The 23,956-nt window shown below is 45.2% G+C and overlaps 1 protein-coding gene across 4 annotated transcripts in view; it reads right to left on the bottom strand.

The window, feature by feature from the left end:
• The window catches only part of XPO6 (exportin 6), a 53,422-nt gene that overhangs the window by 4,870 nt on the left and 24,596 nt on the right, over nt 1–23,956 (bottom strand). The window contains exons 7-22 of one of the 4 annotated variants that reach the window (XM_035339979.1): nt 20,681–21,134; nt 20,541–20,570; nt 17,119–17,245; nt 16,239–16,348; nt 13,823–13,931; nt 12,953–13,045; nt 10,682–10,751; nt 9,290–9,449; nt 8,417–8,509; nt 6,318–6,462; nt 5,498–5,644; nt 4,545–4,734; nt 3,242–3,397; nt 1,859–1,973; nt 1,202–1,373; nt 600–761 (exon numbers count right to left, since the gene is read on the bottom strand). In XM_035339979.1, coding sequence (XP_035195870.1) covers nt 600–761; nt 1,202–1,373; nt 1,859–1,973; nt 3,242–3,397; nt 4,545–4,734; nt 5,498–5,644; nt 6,318–6,462; nt 8,417–8,509; nt 9,290–9,449; nt 10,682–10,751; nt 12,953–13,045; nt 13,823–13,931; nt 16,239–16,348; nt 17,119–17,245; nt 20,541–20,570; nt 20,681–21,134 — 2,333 coding nt within the window. The remainder of the gene's footprint in view (nt 1–599; nt 762–1,201; nt 1,374–1,858; nt 1,974–3,241; nt 3,398–4,544; nt 4,735–5,497; nt 5,645–6,317; nt 6,463–8,416; nt 8,510–9,289; nt 9,450–10,681; nt 10,752–12,952; nt 13,046–13,822; nt 13,932–16,238; nt 16,349–17,118; nt 17,246–20,540; nt 20,571–20,680; nt 21,135–23,956) is intronic. The other 3 variants (XM_035339980.1, XM_035339981.1, XM_035339982.1) reach the window with 3 other exon arrangements.

Below are 23,956 nucleotides of genomic sequence, written 5' to 3'. Positions count from 1 at the left end.
TGACAGGACGAGGGGCAGTGGTTTTAAATGGAAAGGTCAATTCAGACTAGATATAAGGAAGTCATCTTTCATGATGAAGGTGGGAGACACCAGGACAGGTTACCCACAGCAGCTGTGGTTGCCCCGTTGTGGGGGGCTATTCAGAGTCAGGTTGAACGGGGCTTTGAGCCACCTGATCTGGTGAAAGATGTCCCTGCTTATGGCAGGGGGTGGTCTTTAAGGGCCCCTTCCAACCCAAACCATTCTATGATTCCATGTGAAACTAGAGGACATCTTGGTCTCAGGAAAACTTTCCTGCACCGGTAATTTGTGCCAATACTAACTGTAAGACTTGTAAAAGAAGGAAATGGGTCAGCACCAGCAATATTTAATTCCAGACAAAGGATGTAGGCATGGGAAGGAATTAGGAGTGAGGGAGGAATGTTAACTGAGGCATCGCGTCCCATGAGCAGATCAGCAAGACAGCTCTACTTTGATTTTTAGCAGTCCCACAAAAGACCTCAGACAAGACTTTGTCTGATCCCAGTCAGCCACGTTTAATGCACTGCCGCAAGCGGCACCCACTGCGTTACAGAATGGGAGCTTAGTGACAGAGTTACCTGCATAATGGCACTGAACTGTGCTTCGTTCTCCATCTGCTCCTCTGCTACTCCTCTCTGGACACTGGCCAAAACACTAGATTTGAAGAAGTACCGCCAGTTATGGTGGAGGACCCGGAAAAGCAGCTCGAACAACTCTGCTTTCACATCAGGAGATGAGCGCTAGGAGGAAAGAAAACCAAACAACTCTAAGCCTAAGCAGGCTCCTGTGCTGGAATCCCATCTATCCCCTGGGTCCCACTAACAGCACCCTGTCTGGTGGCCACTCAGGGTCGTGCTTTGCAGCCAAGGTACCAGAGCAAAGTATTTCCTTCTAAGGCAGGCATCAAACTCAGCAACTGTTGGATCATGCTAGGAACGCATCATTCAGTTTTGAGTTTTACCTCCTGCTTTGACAACGTCTGTAATTCTATTGTCTTTAACAACCCCTGACAAAATCCTCTGCCCACTCTGCTTCCAATTCCTACCGTCTAGTCTCCCAACTCTCCCTCCATAGGGACTGACATTTCAGCTCTTGGAAATCAAAAAAACTTCATTGCTCCCACGCCCCCAGCAATGCCTTCCTTTCCCCTTCTTCCTTCACCTGGTGAGGACAGTCCTACCTCCGCAATGATGGGGTAGACCTGCTCCATGCACAGTGAGATGACGCTGGGTAGAAACGGCTTGAACACTTGGCCTGGCTCTTGTACCACCACTTGCAGGATCTTCAGAAACTTCTCCACCACGCGACAGCCAGTGCTGCCCTCATGGAGGATGCTCTCTGCCAACTGCTCTCTAAAACAACAACAAAAAAAGAGGTTGTACAGGAACACGTCCCGAGATCTGCATGCTTATCTAATTTAGAAGAAAGCAGATATGGCCTCTAACCTCGCTCAACTCATACGGAGCGAGTACGTTAAGCCACAGAAGGGAGCTAGGTCTTGATTGAGGACTGATCGACACCCTTCCCCAGCACAAGCTTTGGAGACCACTGGGGCGCACACAGACGTGAGGTAGGAGCTACCAGGTAATGCCTCAGTCCGGTTCAGCATCACAAACTTCCAAGATTAGAAAGTCTGTGGGAAAGTTGAAATAGCATGATGCCTGTGCGCTCCATGTGCGTGGACTGGGTCACTTCAGGCTTAGAAGCATTTTCCTCAGCTTTAGCCCTGGACACAGAGGAAACACTATACTCTCCTGGGACAAGGACCTGTTTCGTTAGGCTGCTCAAGATAAATCATCCTGAGAGTAAAGGAAAAGTGGCCAACACATGACGGTACCTGGTGAACATATTGAGGAAGGTCTGTATGATCTGCTCAGTGAAAGGCACTCCCATCTGCACCCTCAGTCCTTGAAACAACGTGAGGAAGAAGCTCAGCATCTCATCCGTCACATCTAGAACAGGAGAGCCAAATGAACGTGTTACGGCAACATTCAAGTACATGAAGTAGTCTTATGTGAGAACTCCCTCCTCCTGTACAGGGAACCCCATTTATTCTTGGAAATACAGCAGGAATGTTGCTATTAGAAACTGAAACCAATAGCTGGTACTACTGCAGAGCTTAAAGATTGTTTATACACTTCTGAAGACCACCAGGGACAAGTACAGCCAGCACCAAACAACTCAGAACAAATACAATACGACCAGCAAGGGCCCTTTGTCTGGTCTGCCTACACAGGCTGCTTGGAGAAAGCTCTTGCAATAGCCTGGGCTGACCTCGAGTTGTTCACTGTGCGGACAGGGTTAACAGGAAATACAAGGAAATCCAAAACAGCCTGGGGTGGCCAGGAGACAGAATCCCCCCCCCCCCCCTTTTTTTTTTCCCAGGAACTGAGAAGATCCTTCTGACTGCAGAAGTAATTTTCATGGTGGTGCAGTTGGCTGGTCAGCACTGCAGCAAATTCTCTCTCAGTCCAAACATGCGCTATTGAATAGCCAAGGCAAGCTGTAACTGCTCACGTCCTACTTGATACAGCCTTTTACAGCCACCACAGAAGAGGCTAGCAGCCTCATGCAACTGAAGACAGCAGTTCACTCGAGTCACAGCAGCGTGCTGTCTTGGATCCTCTGTTTCTTTGTTTTGCCTCCCCACAGGCCTGCTTCACTGAGAAAATCCCACCTAGCTCCAAAAGTTTTTCTGGAGTGTTTGGCTCTTCATAAAGCTCCTGTAGGCCTGGGCATACGTTGATGTGATACAAAACGTAAGTAGCTGGCCACAAGATGGCCAAGCCGCAGTCCTGGTTACACCTCCACCTTTCCTTTACAGTGGTAATAAAGATAATCTTTTGCTCAAGTTTGATGAGAGCTACTCTTCTTTGTCTTCAAGCTTCTGGACAGAAAATAAGTGACAAAGGTAGCCAGACGGAGTACTTTAAAGCTCTTTTTTGGGTGCTCATGAATAGCTCCATTCCTGTTCACTGCTGAACACAACACAGGGCATCTCCACCTTCTGGAAGCCTTCATGCCTGAGTTCTAGATGACAGATCTCCCTTTCCTGTTCTGAATCAGCCCAGCCCACCCAGCAGTAAAGACTCACTTTACACTTAGGCACAGCAAGCCCACACACTTCACATGAACACCAAGATCTAGGCTGAGGGACTTTGGATGTTATCGGTAGGTCATAAAGCTACTCACAGCATTAAAGCCCGTCCTATGGTTATACCTGACTGATGAATGAAAGCTGGGAAGAGGGCTAGTGAGACCTGCACGGATTCTTGCAGCGACTGATAACAGATCTGTCGAGACTTGGTGGATTCTCCAGAGATACTTTCCACAATATCTTCTAACACGCTGAGTGTCTGATGGATGATCACTTTGGCTGCAAAATCAGAGAAGCGACACTTCCTGATATGTCAAAACTACTCAGAGGCAAAAAATGAAGAGAAATCAAGTTCACACACACAGCACCTAGAACACCACATAAGGCAGCATGTACACCAAGCTCAGGTTGGAGCCAAAGACATTCCCAATGCACATTCACGTTTTAAATGTTTAAACAGGTTCAGCTAAGTACCCGTGGCAACTTGCTTTCTTAAATTATACAGGCTTACTGCCCTACAGATGCATCTACTGCTTGAGTACACAATGAGTACAAGGTGCAGAGTCTGAAGGGAGCTCTGAATATTATTTTCAACCCAGTATAAACTGCCCGAGAAATCAGAAGCACATTATGATAGAAACAGAAATCTGCAGGATATTTTCCTGAAAGTAACGATTGGAGTTGTACAAAATCACTGTACAAACTAACCCAAACATTGGGAGAGCTGAATAGGATCAGTTCAAAACCATGTGAACAGTCGGCAGATATTCTTTTTGTGAGGCTCAAACAACCCCCTCCCACGCTTCCTCCTTTCCTGCACAGAGCTTACCAGCATGATGTCAGGTTTGTCAGAAGCTGTGAGAAAATACTTATAAATAAGTGATTCTTAAAAAAAAAAAAAGACAAGACATACCCCAAACCAGTCTCAAAACAGAATAGCTTCAGAAGGTCCCTGGACTGCATCATTTCAGGGCTCTCCTCTAACATATATACACCTCTACAGGACTGCCCTAAGTCTAGATGAAATTCTTATTTCCCCCTGGTTTTATAACCATAGTCTTCATTAACACTGCCTCCAAGCAATGTTTCTAGTACTATAGCATAGTAGTCCCACCATTAGGTGCTTCAGTATTCCCAACACAATCGTTACTGTTCAAGTTTTCATTACAAACTTGATCCCATCTTGCCAGAACTGAGGAAGACAGCACTTTGGTGGAATAGTTTACTGGCAACCAGGGGTGAGAGTGCCCTTTAAACACATGCAGAAATGTCTCTTATAAAGAAGAAACTAATTGCTCCTTTCCTGTCCTCCTCTAAACAGTATCTCAGCTAAAATAATTATCAAAAAACCAGCTTAACGACTCCCATCAGCAGTTTGCACTGTATCTGTAAGACGACAGCACGCGCTACGGAACTTTGTACTTACTGTCCTCCATCTGCACTTTCCTCTGTGGCAAGATAGCGTTGGATTTTAATTGGCGATATTCCCTTGTGAGGGCAGAGATTAGGCTGGCATGGTTGGTGGAGCGAACTGCCCACTGCTGTTCGCTCTCTGGAAGATTTGGCCAGGGCAGCAATAACACGTTCGACAGCGCTCTGCACACCAACACCTGGGCCTAAAGGCAATGAGGCACGAAGCAAAGAGACATTAAGCAAAGAGAAAAGATTGTAGTGTTTGCTTCTCACTTTATTTTACATGAGCACAACCCCAGACTGACATTTTACAGTTGTCCATGACGTCCAGCAATGCTCACTATTCGAGGAAAGAGTTCAACAGCAAAAGTTGAGCCCAAGTGAAAACTAGCAGCTCTGCAAGAGGAGCAAAGCTCCTTGTGCTAAGAGATGGAGCCAGCTCCCAGCTCTGTCCAGCCTCCTGTACAACAGGACATCTCTGTTCTTTATAAATCTAAACCAAAGATGCCACTTTCATTGCTCTCTGTCTGGTACTTTATACCTCCATGCTCTTGCACAACACAATAGTAACCCAACCGCTACTGGCGCTTCTCAGTGCTTCTGTAATACAAATAGCAATTTGGAGTGAGATATGGGGAACGCTAACAAGTTTCACAGAAAACCCTTTCCATATGTCAGAATCAACATGCCAGCATGTAAAGGCAATGCAGTCAGGGACTGTCTCAGCAAACGAGAAAGGAACAAGATCTAAGAGTTGCAACTGTGTTTGTTTTTTCTTTATGCTGTTGCTTGAAATAGATAACTGTTGACAAACTGTCACTGATTCCTGGATGTACACAACACACAGAACTGCTGTCCCCTCCCCTCTCCTCCCTCCCCACTGTAGGTTATACTTCACAATAGTAACTGAGGCAGAGCATCCCAAGGACACCTACTGCATTTCTTCACGTTTCAGGCAAAAATCACCTTATCAGGAAGCCGCTGAGCAGAAGTGTCAGTGATCCTGTTGAACACTTTCTGTACTGCAGGGATGCTGATCAGGAACACTGGTCGCACTGTGGTGGCTAAGGAGACTAGCAGGTGGCACGCAGACAGCAGCAGCTTCTCCTGCACCTGCAAGAGGGGGCACGTGGTCAGGCTGCCCAGTAACACCGCCACACAGAGCCACGCGGTGTGGCACAGGTGGCAGCACACTGAGCTGCCATTCCCAGGTTTTGCAAGCAAAATAGTTTATATATGCCTTTATTGTGAAGGTGGTCAAACACGGGAACAGCCTTCCTAGAAAGGTGGTTGATGCTCCAAGCCCGTCAGTGTTGAATCATGTCCTTGGATCATGTCCTTAATAACATGCTTTAACAATTAGTTAGCCCTGAAGTGACCGGGCAGTTGGACTTCACAATTTCTGTAGGTCCCTTCTAAGTAGAATCTCAGAACTGTTCTATTTAGTTACCAATCAGAACACAGGTCATTCCCTTAATACTGTGGGGAAAAAGAATACTTCCCTGCTTTCAAGCTATAAAATCATGAATCTGACTGGATATGCCTGTAAGTTGCTTACTCTTTATTAGCTTGCCCTGCCCCATGGTGCTGTTATTCAGCGTTGTTCTTAGCCTCAGCCTTGCATGAGACCTTTGCTGTGGCTCTGGCAGGCACATCAGCTGTCGCACAGATTTGCGTGGAGCCACAGCGTGGTGCAGAGCAGGCTGCTCAACACCTGAACAAACCACACCATGGCTCGAGAGCCCCCTGCTCTACGTGGCCACCCAGCCCTCGGCGCAGCGCTGACCTTAGAGCTGATGAGGGGTGTGATTGCCTCCAGAGCGGTGGAGACGAGAGAGATGAACTGCTCTGGGTTCTGCCGGTGAACTTCGCTGTAGAACTGTGCTAGCCAATGCGAGTAGGCCTGCAGCGCTGCCAGGGACTGCGCGTGGCTGTGGGGGAGGAGAACAAGGGTCAGAGACACACGTGCAACACGCACACAAGCGGGACAGCCGCTTGTCCTGCCTGAAGCTGTGTTACACTGGCTTGCGAGGATTGTTGTGCCAGTGAGCATTAGGTTAGGACTGCAGAATGGTATCCGTATTTCTTCTCAGAACTCTTTCCCATCATATTTACCAACCTGAAGAGATTTGCAGCCTGTTTAGACTCAGCAGGTCCCCATCTCCAATTAAATTTAACAGCAATATAGAGCAGCATTTGATTCTGCAGACTTCCCAGCCCCACGCAGCAATGGGCACAGAAGGGAAAGCAATCACAAATTCACACCAGTGGAGGCTGCAGAACAGCGAGTGCCACGACAACCTACTCTCAGGTACTCCTGCAAGCGCTTCCCACGTTCCCTAACCTTGCGGCACAAGATTCATTCCACGTGCCCACTTGATTAGTAGGAAGAGGGGACAATGCAATTACCTTTAGAAATCTTTGGGCATCTCGTCACACACGGTCACCGGTCTATGTAACACACTGCCCAACTACAAGTGTCCTATGCAACAATCCCCGTGCTGCAGATTTTACTGCCAAGAGTCTGTGAATGTTGAACTGCCCCCCAGCCTTAGGATATTTGTCTCTTTCCCATTCTTCCACTACGTGAGAACAGATGCGTTCCTTGTGATTGTTGGTTACATTACGTTTTTCGTAGTCCTGGACCCCGTACATTCAAGGCATATTTGAAGGTGTGCTGTAACTGTCTTGTCCACTGAGCAATAGTATTAAGCCAACAGTATAAACTGATAAGGTCAAATTATCAATCATCATTTGGTAGGCTGACTATAATTATACTTTATAATTATACTTTTGGTAGAGTGCCACTTTTTTTTTTTTGAGTCAGGATGATGCTTTGGGGATCAGACAGGTGTCCTCCAAATATATGACAATGTACCTTTTTTTAGCCTCGCATTAGAAAATCGATCTCAATTTTCTTCAAGGACGTTGGACCCAGGAGGAAAGGATGAAAACCCCTAACTAACAAATCACAAAAATAGCCTCCCGAGCTACTTTAAACCAGAAAGAGAAGACACCAGTAAAGGAATATTATCTGCATAAAACTCAGTTCTAGTAACTCGAATTAATAGGAGAAAATCCAGTCTACTGTGGGTTTTCAGGAAGCTCCTATACGTACAATCAGAAGGAAGAACAAGCACTTGACATGTTTAAAAGCACAACCTTAATTCTGCTCACAGAATGCCAGCTGGCAGGTAGCAGGTTTGCACAACACAGCCATTAAGAATGAAAGGTCTCCAAAAGGACATGAGAGTGATGTCCTATTACCAGCGGCATCAAGATTTCACACTTAATGTCAACTTCTGGATCAAAGGCATTTGTTTCAGAAATGGCCTGCATCGCTGGAAGGCATGTATTTGTTTCGGAAGCCAAGGATTCAAAACCTTGCACTAAAAAAAAAAACATCTTTACCTCGGTCATAGATTTGACTTTGGTAGCAAAAAACAAAATCCATATGCCTCAAACTACGTATCACTCATTTCTTAAAATGGATCTATTTCTTAAAATACCACCACAAATAAGTAACGCTTATTTGACCATCTAATTTTACTGCAAAAGAGCCAAACTTTTACAGCCATTAGTACACAGCAGAATAATGGTTTGCTTTTAAAGGTAACACGGTGGGCATTTTTATATCTGATCACAAATACATTTTTCTTTAAATAATCCACCTACATCAATTAGAGGAAATAGTGGTCCAAAATACTCGTAAAGGTCAACGCTGTCGCCAGCAAGTGCCCTTGTGGTTAGCTAACACTTACAGTTTTCCAAACAGTTGCCAAGCGAGTAATCAGAGCACCAGATCTAAGAGATCCAAAGCTTCCTCCATCCCACACAGGCACAAAATTTGTATATAATCACACGTAGCACGCATCTCATACTCACACATCAATAAGGTCAGGTTTCAATACAGATGGTACTGCAGTTTCAATGTTGTACAGTTTAATCTGGGATCCGTATAGCGTTACTTTTACCAACCTGGAAGTGAATACATGGATGGTAAAACAAGAAGACTGCAAAACGGATACACGCATGTACAAACCCACTGCATGTCTTATCCGAATGCGGCTCTTGACAAGCCTGTGTCAATATTTAGCTATTATATAGATTAGATTTAGGCCATTTAGTAGAAAGTAATTTAGAACCCATTTCCTTGCTTGTGATAAGATGGAACAAGTATGATGCTCCTGTGTGGATGTGAAATGCAAGGCAGTGGTTCTGAAATTCTGTAATTTGAAACCATGCACTAATTAAGTTTCTTGGAGGGTAAGAATCAAATAATGCCTGCTTTCCAGTTTTTGGAGATCTTTTTAGAAAGGAGATTTCAGTGATTTAGCTCTCAGAGATAACTCTCAAGTAATCATAGAATCATCTAAGTTGAAGAAGACCTTCAAGATCATCAAGGCCAACCATCAATCTGACCTACCAAGTCCCATCGCTAAACCATAGCCCTTAGCGCCACCAGAATCAACAGTGCATCACAAATGCAGATGCTGGAAAACAAGTACCTCATCCTTTCCAGTAACTGATTTTATTTATTCCCCCCTACTCGTTATTTCTCTGGTGAAAGGTTCAAAAGCCATCTGAGAAACTCAGCACTGATGAACCTAACACTTCAGGTACAAGTCATTGAGTTCTTTGTATCTCAATTTAATCATGACAAGAGGAGGTAGAAAGAAACCTTGGCTTTCACTCTCACTGCAGTGATGATTGTTGCTTGTAGTGATGAAGGGACAGCAACCCCCTCCCCACACCTACCTCTCCACCACTGTAAGAGCATCGTTGAACCTGGCAGCAAACACATCCCCAATGAAGTATTCTGCTAACCGACCAACAGCCTGCAGCAAGGAGCTCAGATCCCTCAAGGAGCAGTGCAAACGACGGCAATCATTCTCCGCAGTGATGTTCAGCCTGTGACCTGAAACGACATCGTGGTTTACTAGAAGTGAATCCAGAAGACACACGTGTACACATTCACTTGTGCTAATAGCAGTCTGGAAACTCATACTTCAAAGTGCATGCAACTTTGTGACTAATACGTACAGCTCTTTGGGATGGGAAACCTAATTACAAAGCTACAGGAAATGCTAAGTTTATTCTAATTACATTGCAAGCATTCTTCTTAAATTAACTCGGCAGTGGGTCACAGTTCAAAACTGAGCACAGTCCAAGTGACTGAAATAGTCAATCGGGTAAGACAAGTTCAGCTGTTCTGACTGCCACAACTCAAATTTCTCTTTAAGGGCTGAAAATGATGCTACCAACAATTTCAGCCTTTTCCACAGTTATTTTATTCTATTTGGTATTAAAATCTGTATAAGCAGCAACCTTTTTGGCTACCTGTCAACACCAAAAAAGCAGTCCCAGTTCTGTGAAAGTCATTACCCAGACTCCCTCTGCTGGCTAGTCTGAAATAGATGTTCCAGCACTGGAAGCACATTTGGAGAAAGAGTGCATTTGCTTCTAATTTGAAATGTGGTTATATACTTTCATATCTGTCAGATAACAAGAAACATGCAGATGAGCAGCTTTGCCAGTCTTATTGCCTATGCAATTGTCCTACTGCTCAAGCACAGACACCTGGTCTCCAAACATCCCAGACCTTCTACTAAAAAAGTAAATATGTTCTGCAACAACATGTTTCAAAGAAAACCTGTTTCTTTCTACTGACCATATCTAATCTCACACTGTTTACAATTTCAGCAACAGGCTTGCCGTTTCTGTACCAACAGCACACTGTCTCCCAGTTCTGACTCCCCAGTTGCCTCTGAGTTACTTCTGGCAGCTAACACAGATCATTGCTACAGCATTAAAAACCCTGTGGATTACTACTAAACCTAGGATGTCTTAAGTGTTCTTCAAATTGGAATTACTTGTGTTTTTTAGGGGGGGACTGCTGCATAGCTGCTCTCAACACCCAAGGTATCTCCCAGTACCGGAGCAAGGGAAGAGCCATACCAATACAAAACCGTATTATTAGATTTTTGTTTGCTACTGGAGTTTGACTACTAAGCCATTGCACACCATGTGTATTGGGTTAAGAATTTCAGATCCTCAACAAAGCAAAGAGGAAGCAATACTAAAACAGGTCTACAGTGCTTTTGCATCTACTCAAAGAGCGAGGACTTTGGGCTGGATGGCGGTGGTTACCTGTTCCTGAAGTGACCACAAACTGCTGGAGTCCCAGATACACTTCCAAGTTATCCTGCAGAACTGGAAACTGGAAGAGGCAAAAAAAAATGAGCATGATTTGGGGGCTTGGCTCTCAGTTAACACTCTACTATTAGTCTACTAGAGAACATTTCCCTATTTCTCCCTAACACCTTCAAAAAGACATTTGGGAGGAGGAAAGGCATGTTTCTGAGCTGATTCTGCAGCTTACGTCTCTATAGGTGTCATGAAAACGGTGACATGAAAAGCACCCTGAAGGCACTTCCCTGTAGTAGCTCTCCTTTTCCCACAAATAGCAGCACCCAGCCTCACGAGCTAGAGGTCTAGAGAACACGAGGGTTGGCGTGGCACAGCATGCCATCAGTACGAATGTGCAGATGGATGGGTAACCCAGACCAAGTGGAACGGGCACACAAGCAAAGAAGGGCAGAGCCTGAAGCACTGGAAACTTGCACTGCTTCCACCTAACCCATAAATATCAGGTTCTCAAAATGTGGCTCCCAAAACACTCATCTGAAGAGGCTGAGTTCAGTGCCTCTAACAGAACACAGGAGGGAAATACTGCAGCCGCTCTGTTGGCACGCTGCAGACTGCACCAAGAACAGCTGAAGTCCCAGAGGGAAAACAGCCAAGGGAACAAACAACAGTCGTCATGCGTCCTGATCTGGGAACACAGAGCATGATCCTAACTCCATCATTCAGCACTGACAGCAAACATGCCCGTTCCTACTGATACTTCAGCTGAGGTTATGCTGCCCTGGGGAACGTGTTGTACGTAGACTAGGAAGCTTTCTGACCAATGCTCAGCACCCAAGGTACTTCAGTGTTAGGGGATTATTTGCCTTGTGCTTGAACACATTTGCATGCATACAAAGACTGCATGGAAACCTTTTCCTTGTAGGCATCTCACCTGAAAAACAGTTTCCAACCTTTCACTCTGGCATAATTTTCCTCATTTTCTATTGGCAAAGTCGCCACATTGGAAGAGTTTGGATTTATGAAAGTTCACTTGCCCATCAGCACCAGGAACTACAGCCTTTCATTGCTCAGCATGGGACAGAGTAACAGCAGCTGCTGTACCTTCAGTTACTTGCTCGATGACCAGCCCCTGCACTCAGCATCACTGCAGAGACTATTGTTCAAGAAGTTTTGCATGCCTTTCACATCTCCCAGACCACGCAGCGTAGCAGAATGAACATAGGGCTCAAGCATTCACTGTCACATTTCTACCATACTGTGCCTGTTTAACAGTTGAGTGCCTGTATGTAATTGCAGGAGGAGAAATATTTAAAAAGAACAGATCATCTTCCTCATGCTGGTGTGTTACTTGGAGGGAAGCAAGGTGCTCTTCACCGTATGACCCGTATGCTCACTGTGCTCACTGAAACAGCTGTTCAGTTTGTCTGCCTCTTGCTAACTCATGCCACGCCACCACGCTGCAGAGGAACTTGACATTTGCATGAGAACTATTTTGCTCGCTACTTTGGAGTTTTTAATAATGTGCTTAGTTCAGGTCAGGCATCTTCTGCCTCCGTAGCAGCTCAATGTTCTCTGCTTCTTGACAACCTGGCTCTGAGATCTAGGCATGCGCTATTTCCAGTGGGATTAATAGACTTGCTTTGAGTTCCCACTGCATATACCTGCCTTTTTTCTTGTCCAGAGAAAAAATACTCTGAATTTTGGACTCTACCAGCTCACAGGCTTGAAGTCTCCTCCTCAGAAACCCTTATAACGCTATAAAATAAGGCAACTTGTTCCAGCAACAACAGTGACACTAGCTGGAAAGAAGCACTTATCTGTGTTTATCAGATGTCATTCCCCATTGTCCGAAGCACTGTTTTCAGCATTTGTATCTAGCCTTTCACTTAAACAAGGATTTCACTCTCCTTAAAATCCTAAGGACACATCTGTCCAATTCACAACGCTGTCTCCTAATATAAAGGCCAAGACAAACAGCAATGAATTATTTCCACTTGGAGAGATGGGCATTTCCACAAAGTTTGGTGTCCAGCAAGTCGGACTCAGATGCTCACTGTGAAGTATCTTCACCACACCACACTAAGATATTCAACAAAGCCAAAGCCTAATTTTTTTATTTAGATTTATGGTCTCTCCTTTGCCAAGCTTTCACTTTTAAAAACAAATCTCCCTACTTCTTTTGGCACCCTGACCTCTGGGAAACAGCTTGCAGCAAATTCCAGCAGTTGGTGTTCATTTCACGTTGTACTTTTGGTCGGCATAGCTACTTACTAGCGTGGAGAAGGCATGGGTCGGCAAGAGCTCCATGACTTTTGCAACCACTTCCAAGCTCTGGCGCAAGTACCGCTGCCACTCAGTCTGCTGCTATGGGAAGAAACAACAAGGTAAGCACAGCACCTCCTGAGGGAAACAGGTGGCCATAGCTGATGCCATGCACTGAGCCCCAGCCTAACTCCTTTCCAGAGCCTGGCTTTGGCAGACGCCTGGCTACTGAAGAGATACTGCTCCTGAGTCCCACACGGTGCCAAACACCTGACTGGGAGCAGTTTTACTGACCCTCTCTCTGGGCCTGCAGGCCTCTCTTCCCCTGGGGTGATAAGCCACAAGCACTCACTCCTGAAGCAGAGTTACTGCACAGATGACTGGCATCTGTTACGGAGCACCGCGAGGCTCTCTAATGCTCCAGTCTGACACTTCAGCCACCTACTGCACTTTACTTTTACTGTTATCGGTATGGATTGAGATGATATTTACTGACTTCAGAGAAATATGCCCAAATGAAAGCACTAATACATACAGCTTAAAGCTTTTGTCTTGAAAAATATTTCTGCGTTTACATTCCAAAGCAACCAGACACAGACACCTAACGCCTCTGATAAACAGAACATAGATACCTGTATTTTTCCCCATAAGAACCAAGTTAAAAACAAAAGTCGTATCCTTTCAGTGTAACTTAGATGTATTTTTGATAAATGCATCTCATGCTGCTTTAAACCTCAAAACCCACACAGAACTGAGTGAAGCAGCAGGTATCTGGCCTGTACTCCAGAACTCAAGCTTTGGGAAAGGCATGCCAGGTGTAATGAGTGCTGCAGTTAATATCTGAACCTACAGCTGTCCTTGTTCAACTCTGCTCCTTACATCATCATCCAGTGTCTCATCATCCAGCTCCTCCAGCTGTGCCTGGTTATACCTGAACTGGATTCGATTCAACACCTCCGTCAGCAACAGAACCAAGGCATCTTCGTACCTGTGACCATGGAGAAGACAACAGGAGTGTGATAAAGCAATTCTGCAGGGACTGCCGTGCTCACAGCCCTTCCAGCAAAGGAGATGTAAATCAGGTGACAGTTTAACGGGAGCCACTGCAAAGAGCCTGCAGCACAGCTTTACGGGCTTACACACACAACTTCAAATAGAGCTTTGCATTAAGAGTAATTTTAGGTCACAAGCTACCTGTGGTAACATCTGATAGCCCACTGCCTCTGAGAGGGAAATGGGTAACCATTGGCTAAAGCAGCAGCCCAGGAACACAGAACAGAAAGGTAACAGGAGTGGTTTTCCAGGTGGAATGGCAGCTGCCTGTGAACAGGAGGCACCAGCACCCTCTTACTCCTCAATCTGCTCCTCAGGAGCACGTCTGGTGCTGTACTTTCTGGGCAGTGAATAAGGAACAGATGAAGGGGGGTAGAACTGCTGCCCACCTACAAAAGGTGACATCCCCTGAGGCTCTTTGTTTTGCTTTCTTCTTCCCATACACTGTTGGCCAGTGAATTCAGGCCCTTGCCCTCTAAAACAAAGCCAGCACTTTTTCCATTTCTACTATAACACTAAAAATGTCACTAAAAGACATCCTTTCATCTCAGGTACTGTGCGACAGGTATGGAGTGCAGAAGATACTCCTTCCTCCATTGATCACATAAAAATAAAAGCAAGCTGCGAAGTGAGCAGTCACCTGACCATGCAACCATTTCTGCTGGCACCGCCAAACTCTGGGGATTCGGGATTTTGTTCTGTTTGTTCTTTTCTCAAGCCACCTTCCTCAAAACACAGCTTGTCCTATGCAAGGACCAGTCATGCCCTTTTTGAAGTGAGATCAGGTTGGAACACTAGGCATTAACACCTACTAACAAAGATGCCAGGAATGATGCAATCCAGGCTTCAGACCCATCAGCTGCACCACCAGCTCAGCAGCTGAAAGCTTTGTGCAAGGTGGCTGAATTAACATCTTTTCTGTAGCCAGATGACATAACTCAAGATTGGGCAATTAATCCAGTAGTAGAACTGCAATGTGTACTAAATGCAGGGTTTATAAGCCACGGAACAGGAAATTTCATCTGTGCTGCTGTGGTGTAACCACACCCATCTTATCAAACTGAGGCGTTCACATGTCTTAAAGCACGAAGGAAGTCGTAGCTATATAAAGTTGTCATTAAAAACAGGTAGCTCTGACAAAACAGCACTACGAGCACTTCGGTGCGGTTCTTTTTTTGTTTGTCACTCTTTTGAGTGACGTATCTCCAAGAGACAGCTAGGGTTTGTTTCGGTTCTCTCCATAACGAAACGCCTGACGTACAGACAACGTGCGTTACACACGCGTTAGCCAGATGAAGGGGAGCAGAACGCCAAGGCAGAGTTCAGCAGCATCAGGCAGACAGCAGCAAATTAGGAACAAATTGTAACAGTTCAAATGCAAATACCTACTACCTGAGAAATTAAAAACACTCAGTTCCCATGCTGAAAGGAAGAGAGCTGTCTGGTGTAAGCTAGTTCCACATTTGTTCTTTGCGGTTATGACACCAGGCTGTCTTTCAGTAACTAACCACTTATATTTAGTACGCTCCAGGGGAAAGCAGCTTTCTTCTGCAATTGGCTAAGAGCAATATGGCCCAAGCCACGGTGCTTTTAAGCCTAACTAATTTGAACAAGATCCTGTGTATTCACCAGGTGTTTTGGGGGGGGAGCAAAAGGACTCTTGCTAAAAGCAGAGAGCCAACTATTTCAGGAGACAGCACCTACCAAGGAAGTGCTGCCAACCACTGTTACAATTCATACACGCCATTAGCTATAGAGGTAAGCAAGCAGAATTTAACTTTCAAACACAGCACCACCAGTGCTTCTCAAACACATCCTTCATTTAAACAGATTTTAAAACCCCAATTAAATCTAAAAATTTTCTTAAGTCATTAGTTAGTTGTACAAGCTGCGTGTGAACCCTTACTACACAACTTTCTCTATAGTCTCCTCCTCTAGTATGGGCTAAAATATTCTAAAAATATGTCCCAGTTCTATTTTAGACGCCAAAGCCTTCTTCCTCTAGCTGCTTGGTTCACATGCAGTATTTCTGTGACCTTTTTTCTTGCCTTAATTTGCTCAGCTTGAATTCTGTTCCATGAGCATGCGGTAAGCTCTCCAGTTTAAACTTACGTTCAGTGATTTTTAGAAAAAGGACTCTGCACACAGCTGCAGTAAACAATTGCTTGTTTCTCAGTATTTCCATAGTGCCCACAAGACCCTCTGCAGCTGTCAAACCCCAACTACCTTCCCCATTCCTTACCTATTGAGTACTGCTTCTTTGTCTGCCAGACGACTTTTAATTTTGCTCGTCAGATAGTCCAAGAAGAGCGTCCAAATGTCCAAGCAAGAAAAGTAACCTTCATGGGTAGGCTGAAATACACCAAATTTCATGATGAATCTCTCAAACGATGGCAATTTCATACCATGCAAACGTTAGCACGCACTTCAATCCACGGGAATAACTTCTTGCTGTACTGAAAAGTTTCTAGGAGGGCACTGAGGAGACTTGCAGCCTCAAGATGTCAAAAGATGAGCAAGAGCTTTGGCACAAGGTGGGAACCCAGCGATGACAAGGGCTGTCTCACCGTGAACCCATCTCATGGCTTGCTGCATCTACTTCTAGTGTTTTATAAATCTGCTTCCTGTCATCATGCACAAATGATGGTGAAGAGGACAGAACTGCATTGTGACAGCTTCTGCAGCAAGGTAACGCCTCTCAAAAGCCAGTTTGTTTTAAACTGCAAAATTGAAAAATACAAGGAATGCTTCAGATGCAGTAAAAGCAGCAGATGCAGGAGAAAGAAAACATCCGCAAACACAAAACAAGCTAGACAGATTTTTTCCAGACAACATTTCCTATTTCATGGGCTAGCAAAAAAAAGTAGAAAAAAGTTAAACAACAGACAAGTTGTTCTTACAAGGTAACTACATGTGAATGCTGTCTCCAGCTAAATCCAGGAGCACATTAAGACATTTCCAAGTCCCCAGCAATGCTGGGGAAGTAAAAGCCAGTAAGATGCCATTTTTTTTTTCTGGGCTAGCTTTAGGTATCAGCTCCACTGGGGAAAACAAGCTACCCAAGCTGTACAAAACAGGACATGAAGAACAGACCAAGGAAAAACAACGTCACAAGGCTGTACCTGATGAAAAGTGTATTTGAACAACAGTGCCAGAAATTCAACCACGGGAAACTGGGAGTAGGATTCAATTCTTCGTAGATGGACACTCACAAAGAGACGAAGAAAGTCCGTAAACTTCTCAATGTAGCTACAAGGGACAGAAGAGAACACAATTAAGAAAACCTGAAGGATGCCACAAGAAAAAACAATTTCATTGAAACAACGATAAACTCACTCAAAAACCTTTCATTAAAAAAAGAAAGTTACAATTAACAGCCAGTAGAACAATTAAAATATAAAACCCTGCAACAATTACCTACAGGATGGGCAACCCTTCCTTCCATTAATACCTGAAACAGCAGAAAAGACAGTCTAGTCAAAAGCAACTTTAATATTCAGATAAATATAACTGAGTTTAGTCAGGCCTGCAAATGAACACAATCCCCAACACCCTAGAGAAATAAGTACACGATAGCAAGTCTGATCATACTGATGTATACAGGATTAGTCATGTGAACCGTACCACTGAGGAATTCCGCTGAAAGCAAGAAGTTAATACAAAAGCTAACAATACACATGTTAAAAATTTACATGAGGTAGTGGGAGAGCCACATAGTTTAGAGCTGGAAAGGACCGCTTCTGATGTGGTGCAGATGACCAACTATTTATTATCCTGAAGTTTCTCAGCTGAGCCCAGGCTTTTGTGACTGAATTAGACAGTAAAGACAAGTCTTCCTCCAGAGCATGGGACCACACAAATGAAGATCTAAAAAGAAGCCTGCTACCAAAATTTCAGGAGTCCAGCAAGAGCATGACCTCGGTGCAAGCACAGAGGGTTCTTGAGTACACCACAGGTGAAAAATTACAAAGACCACAATGGGGTGAGCTGTGATGGAATAAAAACATGCCGTGCACAACACAAGCTTCCTCGAGGTTAGAAGTCATCTTCATATTGATCTAAACACAGAAGAACGAAGCACTCCATCTGTGCACAGGGCCAATGCATCGCAACATGATAGACAAGCAGCAAGAGCTCCAGGGATCCAGTGACAAGGCTGTGGGCAGAGTAATTTGTCCTTCCCATACCTTAAGAGCTCTGAAGTATAAGCACTTCAAGTTTTTCTTTTAAAAGAAACAGCAAGTTCGGTTTAGCACAGTTTCAGACACAGCTGAGCAGATTTGTTTTACTGTACTGCCTCGCTCTCCCCTTCTGCAAATGCTGGTTTGAAGACAAACGCTCTAACCACAAGTGATTCAAGTCTGGAAGCACTGCCAGCTAACAGAGCTGCAACGCTGTTAGTTATTAGAAGCCTATGAAAACCATACGATACTTTGAATATGCAAAAGGATTACACAAACTTTTTATTTGGCGCTGCCTTCATTGACAAGAATCATCACTGAACGTGCCTGACCACTGACCAAAGGCAACAAAAATAAAAGACAGCAAAAAGTAAGTGTCCAGACCCAAACATTTCCTTTGTGTTTATTTATTTATTTATTTATTTTTATTTTCTAAAGAGGTTCTGGCCTGAGACCAGTGAAATTCCTACTTGGCCCCTAGCTCCGCACCCCCCAAAGCCCACATTGCAACCTCCAAGCCACTGCTTCTGTCCAGACCGGACGTTTTCCATTCCCATTTCCAATATTTTCACATTTTCAATTTGAAGCCAACACAAATAAAGCAAAAAGACAGCTCAAGCTTAACCTTCTTCTATTCAGCAGTAGAATCTGTTCAAAACCACGCTGATTTCATAACAAAAGGAATCACTGCCACAGGAGGCTGGGGAAAAGCAGACCTAAGGCAGGCAAGCTCTAAAGACGGCGATCTACTGAGGCAGGGCACTTTAACCAGCACCAGTTTTGTTTAGGACTTTGTTAGTCCATCTCAGGAAGATGCATTCACGTGACAAGTTCTTTAGTTTTGGATGTAAAACTAGGAACATCCTCCTATACAAGGCAAAGCCATTTCCACCGTGAGGACAGCGAGCACTGAGAGCTCCGTTCCTGCCAAAGTCACCTAGATTTTTCCAAGCAGTCTCCCCAGAACATCCCTATTTCAGACCTTAGCAATGAGTGAGGAGGATTCTTATAAACAGAGATATATCAGAGATCTCTGGATAACATGCATAAGCAGCAGAAGATAATGGGACAGCAATATGACCTCAGTAAAAGCCAGCACAGCTACATCTCTTCCACAGTCTGGTCACTGAAGGCAGCTTGCTGATATTTCCATGGAAGAAAAAGGAGTTACAGAGGGCATTTCATTTACTGCAGGTTCACAGGACAGCTTTTGTGAAATCCAGAGTGCGACCCCTCGCTCTCTGTGCACATATCCCATATGCAAAGGTAGCAGATTTCCACCAGGTAAGACATTTTTAGGAAGCGAGCAATACTGAAGTCAGGGTAAGTCGAGAAGCGAGCAAGCGGAATTCACTGTTAAACAGCAGTCACAACCAACCTGCATCTATTATCCCAGAGTTGCCAGCGTATTTAAAGATATGGAAAACGTTTTTTACAGCAGAAACATGCCAGTCATGTCTACAAACAGACCCACAGCTGATTCCAAATTCGGTTTCACACCTGAGTGAGTATCAAGGTGAAAAAGATCAACAAGCTCAAAAGTCTTTCTGCTGCGTCTTTGTCCAGCAGCACCAGAAATTTATTTCCCTCATTGTGCATCCACAGCAAGATACTGAGCACACTCGCATTTTATCTGTAAACATTAGCAGCAGCCTGCCTGTCTTCCCATGGCAAGCGCTCGCACAGCGGGCCGGCAGCGAACGGCAGCATCGAGCCATCACCTCGCTCACCCTGTCAACACGTGGCTTCAACCGCTCAACACTATGGCGAGACAAATCTCGCCTTCTCTCCCACAAGTAGGAACATCCGCTACGAAAGAGTCACGCTGTTTCAGGCAAGGAGCACGGCAGTGACTTTCTGGAGAACAACCAGGACACGCAGCCTCCTGAGATGCTGCCACTTCCCCTGCTGCCTCCAGCCAAGCACGCAAGACAGCCTGCGCGGTGGAGCCATTCACCACTGCTGTGAATGGAGGTCCCCAAGCTGTCTTTGTGTTGTTGAAAAACAAAACAGAGTAATCAAAAGTTGTCGCATCTCAACGAAGGGTATGAGACTATTTCTCTTTCAAGTCGTGACTCGCAGAATATCTACCCACTCTTTGTATGGTTGAGTTTAAGACAGAGAAGGCAGATACCGACCAGCAAAGGGAATACTGCAGTGCCTTTACCTCACTGTGCCTCTTCTGTTGTTCTGTTACAACTGAATGAAGGGCAGGGTCAGCTCTTGTGCCACCTCAGACCTGCAGTCAAACAGTAACGAACGGGGAAAGGGGAGGAAGAGGACAGGAAAGAATACAAACCTGTGCCACCACGGTCACTTAGCAAACTTAGCCCCTTACCAGAACCTTACCTGTGGGCACCTACCTTTCTGCCTGTCTCCACCAGCACAGAACTCTGAAAAAAAGGTGATTAGACACACCATGCATGACCGCAAATTAATAAAGGCTGTCCTTTAGAAAGCAAGAGGCCCTAGCACAGCTACTTAGCTGTTTGGTTTCTCTTACCTTTCATCCAGTTCCTCTAGTCGGCTCTTCACTGTATGGGCATTATTCTCCTTGGTAATCTTCTGAAGGAGGTAGAAAGTCTGCTGGAACATCCGTAACAAATACTCCTCAAACTCCATAGGCACGCAGTTCTTAGACATCAGTTCGTTGATGCAAGACATAGCCAAGACGCCGAGCCGGCCGCGCTCCTGTCCCAACACCGAGTTCTGGCTGCTGCCGTTGACAGAAGACATCTTCCTAACGCGAGTGTCGCAGCCAAAGCGAGCAAAGTGGAAAATGGTGGTGAGGAGCGACGGGGTGATACTGGTAGACAAAGGGATCCAGCTGAAGAGGTGTGCCAGGCACTCCAGTGCCAGGGAACAAATATATTCACTTTCCGTGTCAAGGATGGGGATTGGCTGGTTCAATAATTTGGCTGCACTGGGACTCTGCAACAGGCTACTTAACAGGTCACCTAGGGGAAAAAAAGCACATCTCTCCATTATAAACCAAGGTGATAGCTTCAAACGGTGCGTCTGCGAGCCACAGCTATAAATCAAAAGCCAGAGCCTCTGGCATACAGCAAGTTAGCGTACAAAGATTTGTCCAAGCTGATTTTTGTATCCTGCAATTTTCTTCACTTTTTGCACAGATCTCACGCGTCAGGTCAGAGGAGTTGCTGAGAGGGGCTACTTTGAACAAACAAGCTCACGTGGCGGCTCTGTACTGTCCTTTAGCTTTACTGAGAAGCACACGTGCAGCGTTTTGGAAGAGATAACAGTAATGCCAGGGCGTGTATTTTAGGGATTTCTTACAAAATTTATTTCCTTCAAAAGCCTGAGCATCCTCGATGTAAGCTTGCATTAGTTCTCTGGCACATCCATATTATATTGAAACGTGGCAGAGTTGCTGCTGCTTGCACACGACAGCTTGTGGGTTATGTAAGAGCAGATGTACCGAGTGAGGCCAGCAACCTGCTTACTGAGAACAGGACCTGCCTGTTCCCAAAGTGACCAAAGACCCATGGCAAGCACACGAGAGATTCGTCAGCCTCTGGCCACTTGCAGTGCAAAGGTTTCCTGAGCCAGGTGGGGTCTGAAGAATTCTGCACAGCCTCAGGGGATTTGTCTCCCGTGGATTTAGCCAGGCTCCAGCTGAAGCCACGAGCACCTCAGATACGTAGCATCCCGTTACCACAGTTTCACAGCTTAACTCTACATTGGGTGAAGGTGGCTTTTGTTTGAAGCCTATCAACTCGACACCAAGCAGGGAAAAGTAATTTTTGCATTCATCTCCTTTTCACTCAGCATCTTCTGCCCCAGCTCCTCACTCTCAATTTGAGACCGTACCTTTCTCATATGGAAGAAATTCAGTATCACCTTTACTGCTGCTCCACAAAGCCTCCTTTCTGTTCTCCCCCCTTGTTACAGAAGACCAGAACCGCACCTGCTATTGAAGATGTGGGCGAGCCTTAGTTCCACACAGCACCACAGCAGTTTTTGACTGCTATTGGTCTGAAGTTCTCGTAAAATGATCTCGTGCAACACTCGGGAGTTAACCCTGTACGCTGAAGGTGAGCTTGGAGCCCACAGCTCAGCCTGAGATGAGTTTTGCTCTCCCTGCCAAACACAGGTTATCCTCCCCTGCATCGCGTTTCACTGTGGTAGCCCAGAGTCACGCAAGATCTCCCTGCCAGTCTCCAGTCTTCCTCCTTTTACCTTTCTGACCACTCAGTGCTGCCAGCAAGCCTCCTCACCTCCTCACCCAGCCTTTTTGGCAGGTCTCTCAAGTACGTTCATGTGCACAGTCCCAAGCAGGACCCCAGCGGTGGCCGCCCCCCTTGTTGTGATGGCTGAGCATTTCCACTTACCTTTTGTCTCCTACCTTCTGCCCAATTAATCGTCGCAGGGACTCCCCTTATGCCCACTGAGCCTCTGCTTTCGCAAAAGCTTTTAGTGAGAAGCTGCCTTGAAAGCTTTGTGAAAATCCAAGCAGGTAATGCCAGCTAGGCTGCCCTAACTCACCCAATAACTCACAGCCTTCCACAGACCACATGCTGGAAACATTTTTCTTTTCCCCAGGTTTCCAATGCCCTTCTCTTCCTTGAGTGCAAATAATCTCTTCACCTTTAGAAAACCACAGGCACTCGCTATGTTACCGACTTTAAAGTTCTCCCCCCAAAAATCCAGGTAACTTTTTTCAAAGTGAAGTGACCCAACACCCCTGCAGGACGAACACAGCAGGGATGATTTCCTGAGCTACTCCCAAAGTACTCAGAAGCATGCATGACGAACGGGCTTCTCTTAAGTCACCATTTCTCATCAAGATAGATGTCCTACACCACGAAATTCAAAACTCCCTGCCACACTTTATCATTTTTTCTCCTCCACGCCAGCAATTTGAGGCATCATGCTACTTCAGGTGAATTAGACAACCCCGCACTTAGCCCTAGTAGTACAGCAGCCATCGCAGCACTCACAACGAGACGCGTGCTGCAGCACGAGCTGCTTTTATCGTGTTTATAGAAGCAGACACGCTTCTTCCAAAAGGCCTTCTTCCGTGAGAATCAAAGCTTCTGAGCTGTCAGTACACCAGCCGCAGACTGCAAATTAGGACCCTTTAATTCGAAGCAATTGCTCTGAGTATTTTGCACCCAGTTGTATCACTGAAGCTCAGAAGTGTAATTTAAGGTCTATTTTGTGCCTGTGCAAACAGGTGATGCACATTTACAGCTGCATTCATGCACGAGGAGAAAAACCTCAAGGGAGAGGGGTTGGGATCGTGCTAGCTTTGCAGAAGCAAACATTTGTGCTACTCATTTGTTTACCATACACGAGTGAAAATGCCTAAGGAAGAGCAAAACTATCAAGTAAAGAGAGAAATCACTCAAAGACAACATTTGGAGGACGAGAGATTATTGCTGAGTAAGTTCTCTACTGATCCAATAGCCCAAACGTTTCCCAACATAGAACACAGCTCCTTTGCTTCAATGGTACAAGAAATGAGTTTAATATGGTTTAAGTGCTATTTAAAAACTATGCAAGACTTGTGAGTAACCATTTCACTTGGCTTCCTTTGTTGCCCAGGGAAGCATAGTTTTTAAGTTCCTGAAGAGCTTCTGGCTCTGACAGAAAATACTGAACATTCATACGGACTTCTGAAGCTTGTTTTACTTTTTGGAATACCTTGAATTTCTCCTGAACATAGGAAAAGGAAGGTGGCCTTAGCTAAGCTATGGAGGAAACAACAAAAAATTTTAAGCGTCATCAGTAAACAGAATACTTGGCATAAATGTGA

The sequence above is a fragment of the Oxyura jamaicensis genome, chromosome 14, assembly GCF_011077185.1.
Source record: "Oxyura jamaicensis isolate SHBP4307 breed ruddy duck chromosome 14, BPBGC_Ojam_1.0, whole genome shotgun sequence".
Taxonomy (NCBI): domain Eukaryota; kingdom Metazoa; phylum Chordata; class Aves; order Anseriformes; family Anatidae; genus Oxyura; species Oxyura jamaicensis.
This window is presented reverse-complemented; position numbering and strand designations above follow the sequence as displayed.